Genomic DNA, 7,659 nt, shown 5'->3' on the forward strand with positions numbered 1-7,659 from the left:
GGTAGCATGCCGACGGTGATCACATCGACTTTGGAACCATTTCCCACGCGCATCGTCACCTCGTCCTTAGCCAATCTTTGTTTAATCCATAGCCCCTATTTCGAGTTGCAAATATGAGAAACAGAATCAATATCAAATACCTAGGCTTTACTACGAGCATTAGTAAGGTACACATCAATAACATGTATATCAAATATACCTTTCACTTTGCCATCCTTCTTATCCGCCAAATACTTGGGGCAGTTCCGCTTCCAGTGACCAGTCCCTTTGCAGTAGAAGCACTCAGTCTTAGGCTTAGGTCCAGACTTGGGCTTCTTCACTTGAGCAGCAACTTGCTTGCCGTTCTTCTTGAAGTTCCCCATCTTCCATTTGCCTTTTTTCTTGAAACTAGTGGTCTTGTTAACCATCAACACTTGATGCTCCTTCTTGATTTCTACCTCCGCAGCTTTTAGCATCGCGAGGAGCTCGGGAATTATCTTATCCATCCCTTGCATATTATAGTTCATCACGAAGCTTTTGTAGCTTGGTGGCAATGATTGAAGAACTCTGTCAATGACACTATCATCAGGAAGATTAACTCCCAGTTGAGTCAAGTGGTTGTGGTACCCAGACATTCTGAGTATATGTTCACTGACAGAACTATTCTCCTCCATCTTGCAGCCATAGAACTTATTGGAGACTTCATATCTCTCAATCCGGACATTTGCTTGAAATATTAACTTCAACTCCTGGAACATCTCATATGCTCCATGACGTTCAAAACTTCGTTGAAGTCCCGGTTCTAAGCCGTAAAGCATGGCACACTGAACTATCGAGTAGTCATCAGCTTTGCTATGCCAGATGTTCATAACGTCCGGAGTTGCTCCTGCAGTGGGTCTTGCACCTAGCGGTGCTTCCAGGACGTAATTCTTCTGTGCAGCAATGAGGATAATCCACAAGTTGCGGACCCAGTCCGTGTAATTGCTACCATCGTCTTTCAACTTAGCTTTCTCTAGGAACGCATTAAAATTCAAGGGAACGGTAGCACGGGCCATTGATCTACAACAACATAGACATGCAAAATACTATCACGTACTAAGTTCATGATAAATTAAAGTTCAATTAATCATATTACTTAAGAACTCCCACTTAGATAGACATCCCTCTAGTCATCTAAATGATCACGTGATCCATATCAACTAAACCATGTTCGATCATCACGTGAGATGGAGTAGTTTTCAATGGTGAACATCACTATGTTGATCATATCTACTATATGATTCACGTTCGACCTTTCGCTCTTAGTGTTCCGAGGCCATATCTGCATATGCTAGGCTCATCAAGTTTAACCCGAGTATTCTGCATGTGCAAAACTGGCTTGCACCCATTGTATGTGAATGTAGAGCTTATCACACCCGATCATCATGTGGTGTCTCAGCACGACGAACTGTAGCAATGGTGCATACTCGGGGAGAACACTTGTACCTTGAAATTTAGTGAGGGGTCATCTTATAATGCTACCGTCGTACTAAGCAAAATAAGATGCATAAAGGATAAACATCACATGCAATCAAAATAAGTGATATGATATGGCCATCATCATCTTGTGCCTTTGATCTCCATCTCCAAAGCACCGTCATGATCACCATCGTCACCGGCTTGACACCTTGATCTCCATCGTAGCATCGTTGTCGTCTCGCCAACCATTGCTTCTACGACTATTGCTACCGTTTAGTGATAAAGTAAAGCAATTACATGGTGATTGCATTTCATACTATAAAGCGACAACCATAAGGCTCCTGCCAGTTGCGATAACTTTTACAAAACATGATCATCTCATACAAAAATTTATATCTCATCACTTCTTGACCATATCACATCACAACATGCCTTGCAAAAACAAGTTAGACGTCCTCTACTTTGTTGTTGCAAGTTTTACGTGGCTGCTACAGGCTTCTAGCAAAAACTGTTCTTACGTACGCATCAAAACCACAACGATTTTTCGTCAAGTGTGATGTTTTAACCTTCAACAAGGACCGGGCGTAGTCAAACTCGATTCAACTAAAGTTTGAGAAATAGACACCCGCTAGCCACCTGTGTGCGAAGCACGTCTGTAGAACCAGTCTCATGAACGCAGTCATGTAATGTCGGTCCCGGCTGTTTCATCCAACAATACCGTTGAATCAAAGTAAGACATTGCTGGTAAGAAGTATGACTATTATCGCCCACAACTCTTTGTGTTCTACTCGCGCATATAACATCTACGCATAGACCTGGCACGGATGCCACTGTTGGGGAACATAGTATTTCAAAAAAAATTCCTACGAACACGCAAGATCTATCTAGGAGAAGCATAGCAACGAGCGGGGAGAGTGTGTCCACGTACCCTCATAGACCGAAAATGGAAGCGTTTAGTAACGTGGTTGATGTAGTCGAACGTCTTCGCGATCCAACCGATCCCAGCACCGAACGTATGGCACCTCCGCGTTCAGCACACGTTCAGCTCGATGACGTCCCTCGAGCTCTTGATCTAGTTGAGGACGAGGGTGAGTTTTGTCAGCACGACAGCGTGGCGACGGTGATGATGAAGTTATCGGCGCAGGACTTCGCCTAAGCACTACGACGATATGAGTGAGGTGTGTAAGTGTGGAGGGGGCACCGCACACAGCTAAGAGAAGACTTGGTGTCCCTTTGGGGTGCCCCCCTCCCACGTATATAAAGGAGGGGAGGCGAGGAGGAGGCCGGCCCAAGGGGGGCGCGCCAGGTGTGGGGAGTCCTACTAGGACTCCCTAGTCCAAGTAGGATCCCCCCTCCTCTTTGCTTTTCCAGAGTAGCAAAGGGGAAAGAGAGGCGGAGTAGGAGAGGGAAAGGGGGGCGCCGCACCCACCTCTTGTCCAATTTGGACTGGCAAGGGGGGGGTGCCACCTCTTGGCCGGCCCTATCTCTTCTCCACTAAGGCCCATGAAGGCCCATTAACTTCCCGGGGGGTTCCGGTAACCCCCGGTACTCCGAAACTCATCCAAAATGTCCCAAACCATTCCGGTGTTTGAATATAACCTTCCAATATATGAATCTTTACCCCTCGAACATTTCGAGACTCCTCGTCATGTCCGTGATCTCATCCGGGACTTCGAACAAACTTCAGTCATCAAATCACATAACTCATAATATAGATCGTCATCGAACGTTAAGCGTACGGACCCTATGGGTTCGAGAACTATGTAGACATGACCGAGACACATCTCTGAACAATAACCAATAGCGTAACCTGGATGCTCATATTGGCTCCTGCATATTCTACGAAGATATTTATCGGTCAAATCGAATAACAACATACCTTGTTCCCTTTGTCATCGGTATGTTACTTGCCCGAGATTCGATCGTCGGTATCATCATACCTAGTTCAATCTCGTTACCGGCAAGTCTCTTTACTCGTTCCATAATGCATCATCCCGTAACTAACTCATTAGTCACATTGCTTGCAAGGCTTATAGTTATGAGCATTACCGAGAGGGCCCAGAGATACCTCTCCGATACACGGAGTGACAAATCCTAATGTTGATCTATGCCAAGCCAACAAACACCTTCGGAGACACCTATAGAGCATCTTTATAATCACTCAGTTACGTTGTGATGTTTGATAGCACACAAGGTGTTCCTCCAGTATTCGGGAGTTGCATAATCTCATAGTCAAAGGAACATGTATAAGTCATGAAGAAAGCAATAGCAATAAAACTAAATGATCATTATGCTAAACTAATGGATGGGTCATGTCTATCACATCATTCTCTAATGATGTGATCATGTTCATTAAATGACAACACATGTCTATGGCTAGGAAACTTAACCATCTTTGATTAACGAGCTAGTCAAGTAGAGGCATACTAGGGACACTCTTTTGTCTATGTATTCACACATGTACTAAGTTTCTGGTTAATACAAGTATAGCATGAATAATAAACATTTATCATGATATAAGGAAATATAAATAACAACTTTATTATTGCCTCTAGGGCATATTTCCTTCAACTCCTACATGTGTTCTCCTGTGAATCTAACAAACACATTAGTCCCTCAACCAGGTTTGTCGTCGTACTCCAAAACCAACTAGGGGTGACACTAGATGCACTTATACTATATGTTGCTCAAATAGATGATTTGCAAACATGGGTATTTTACCCCATGAGTACCCGTTTACTATATCAGATGGTGGATATGTGGAAAAATTGTTTTCTTCGATTTTCTTGGTTTTGCATCAGTTTCTTTGGTTTTTCTCTTTCCCATTTTCCTATTTACTTTTCTTTTGCTTCGCTTTTTGTTTCTTTCTTGTTTTCTTTGGGTTTTTTCTTTTTCACTATGTTCCACTATTTTACATCAGTTTCTCCTGGTTTTCTATTCTTTGTCTTTTTCTCTTTGGTTTTCTTTGTTTCTTTCTGGTTTTCTTTAGATTTTTTACCCTTTCCATACAAATACAACATGAATTTTTTATACATGTTTATTATTTTTCAAATAAAAAATTAACATCTTTTATAATATATGTTTTGAGGTCTAATTTTTTTCATACGGATTATACATTTGTTATATACATTAGGAACATTTTTTGTACCCATTTGAGATTGTTCAAATACATGATTAACATTTTTTTTGGATTCTATACGCTATGATGTGTACTGTTTTCATACAAATTGTACATTTCTCGTATAAATAGAATCATTTTTCTTATACATATTTAACATACTTCCAATACGTGATTTTTTTCCAGATGTATGTTTTGATGTCTAAATTTTTCATTTTGATTGTACATTTTTCGTATATGTAAGAAACATTTTTCTTATGCATGTTTATCATTTTGGAGTATATGATTAATATATTTTAAAATGCATGATTCAAAATTTTAAATACATGATTACATTTTTATAAATATATGATTTGCATTTTTTAATGCAAGCCTTAACATTTTTCAAACACAATGATTAACATTATTTTCAACTACCTGTTTTGCTGTCTTATTTTTGTCATACATATTGTACATTTTTGTATACATATTAAACATTTATTTGATACATGTTTGACTTTTTTAAAATATATGATTAACATTTTTCTGAAACACATGTTTTTGAAAAAAAATTGAATACATGTTAAAAAATCAAATAAGTGTTGAACATTTTTTGAATGCTATGAATATTTTTTAACACTGAAAAATAATTTATTTTTTAAAACTAAAGTAATTCATTGTTAAATATATGTATTTTAGAGTTTTTAAAAATATAACAAAAGGTAAGAAATGAGACGAACGGAAAAAGAATCGAACCAATAATTTACAAGGTCGGCCCATGACCACACCACTTTAGGCGAGGCGGCAATCTATCTCGTTATAGACTTCTCTGAGGGTTTCTTGTGCCACCGTCGCCGCCACCATATGAGAAATTTAGGCCCCCTCGCCTCCGACCGCCATCTTGGCACTAACAACATGTTTGTTTCATGGGAATTGAAGATGGGGAATGAGAGTTGAGGGGTAAGGAGAATAAAAGTCCAATGATTGTTTAGAGGGAATGGAAGTTTAAGTAGGAAGGGGAATGAGAGTTGAGGGTGCCAATTCCCACCAATTTCTTTCCATGGGGACCCTATTAATTCATGGGCAGACCTTTATTCCAAACTAATTCTCATCATATATCAAACAACGGAATGGGAGTGAAATTCTATTTCCCACGCCTAATCCCTTGACGAACTCCCTCGTGCAAAATCCCCTTTGTCTTCGTCAACGTCTAGTAATCATTAAGACCTCTATGCTCTTCGTCAACGTCTAGTGATCATTATATTTTTGTGAGAATAAATTTGTCTCTCGTTCTTTTGACGGTGCCATGAGGTTAGAGAGTTTTCTGTCCTCGCAGATCCAGTTATTCGAATCTGATGAGTTTATGTTGTTGTGTCAAACTTTTTTGTTGGTTCGATTCTTTGTGGAGATGAAATCTTTCATCGACGCCATTGTGAAGATATAGTGATTAGACGGTCTACACTTCTAAGGGATCATCCCTGACCCAAGTACGTTCATCGATCAAGGCTTCCTATCTTTTTAGATGGGCGACTCAAGGCACTTTTAAAAATCATTATTGGTAATGTTCGTGTGGATGAAAGAGTGACAACATCGTTGCTCGAGTCCAATTATAGCTCCTTTACTGAAGTCTTTGGAGTATTTCTTCGAGCAGAGATTGATACCACAAAGAAGGTGTTTACAAGAGATTTCATTGTATTTCTTAGTAATAAGAGTTACTTTGTATTTTCTTGAATTTTAGATCCAAAGTATCTGTAATTGTTTTGAGTATGAATAGAGTTACATGTCGAAAGTGCTCTTTTGATCCCGAGCTCATATACTCCTGCATGAATAGTAAATCAAAAAAATAGTAAAAAAATCAAAAAAAAACTGATTTTTTTGTGATGAATGTTCTAACTGCGTGCAAAATTTCAGGTCGAAATGACATTCGTGGAGGTCTGGGCAAAAATAACAAAATAGATGCTCCAAAATGCTTCCAACAATAGTCTTTTTGGACCATCGATTTTAATTTTTTCCCGGACCTCCAGGAATGTCATTTCAACAGGAAATTTTGCACGCAGTTAGAAAATTCATCAATGTTCATCACAAGAAAAATCAGATTTTTTTAAAAAAAATTACTATTTATTCAATTTTACTGTTTATGCAGGAGCATATGAGCTCGGGATCAAATACTCCATGTCCGTTACATGTGTTTTTCAAAAGAAAAAGATGTATCTCGCTATAAGCGAGCTATAGACGGGCCCAAGGAGTCAGCGGAAAGCGAGACCCAACGAGACGTCTCTAATATCAGCCACGCTACTCCTGTAAGGCTCTTGGCCCTATTTAAACACGCACACATCCCTGCTCCTCACTCCAGAGCATACACTTCCAACCTTTCCATCCAGTACTTCTTTTTACAAGGTTCACTTCACCGAGAGTTGCTCATGATGGAGGGGGGGAAGAAGAGGTTGGTGGCTGCTTCCGTCTGCGTGCTCGTCATTCTGCTATCGGTCCAGCAGCAGTCGGTGGCCGAGGACATGTCGGGGTTCTGCCGGTGCTACCGCAAGTGCTACACGGCGTGCAGGCTCAAAAGCAACCGGGTGGTCTGCAAGATTGCCTGCTACTTGGGGTGCACCGGCCAGAACGACCACGACGCCGGATGCCGGAGGTTCTGTCATCAGGCCTCGGTCTGCGACACGGCGGCCACCGGCGACGGTGAGTAGTTAGTTGGCGCGCTCGCGTCGTCTCGCCGGATTAAATTGATTAATTCATCTCCCACGCCCGTCTCTGATCCTTTCTCGTCTCTGCGTTTTGCTAGATGCTATTACTACCGAAGAAGCTGCGATCTGTGTGGGGGAGTGCCCCACTTACCGGAGCCGCCGCGGCGGCAAGGCCGAAGCAAAGCACGGCTGATTGGAGTGATCAACCGAGAGGCTGCATGCATATGCATGGAATCGGAGGTTGATGATGAGGGTTGATGTGATGTGATGTCTGACATGACAGTGCGTGTGCATCTTATTAATTACTACTAGTACTTATTTTACTTGCATACAATAAATTTCTTGCTGGAATTAAGATACTCTTGTAATTGGTCGCATCGCCTTGTTACGGCTGGTACTGGTTATGACTGCGATGAAGCAATCCTATAA

At 41.0% G+C, this 7,659-nt stretch overlaps 1 protein-coding gene across 1 annotated transcript; it reads left to right on the forward strand.

The window, feature by feature from the left end:
- The first annotated feature begins 6,904 nt into the window (after positions 1-6,904).
- On the forward strand, positions 6,905-7,659 carry LOC119321747. Its single transcript, XM_037595301.1, has 2 exons — positions 6,905-7,225; positions 7,329-7,659. Exons 1-2 carry the CDS (start codon positions 6,955-6,957, stop codon positions 7,421-7,423), a joined length of 366 nt encoding a protein of 121 aa, XP_037451198.1. The 5' UTR covers positions 6,905-6,954; the 3' UTR covers positions 7,424-7,659.

This window comes from Triticum dicoccoides, chromosome 6B (assembly GCF_002162155.2).
Source record: "Triticum dicoccoides isolate Atlit2015 ecotype Zavitan chromosome 6B, WEW_v2.0, whole genome shotgun sequence".
Lineage (NCBI taxonomy): Eukaryota > Viridiplantae > Streptophyta > Magnoliopsida > Poales > Poaceae > Triticum > Triticum dicoccoides.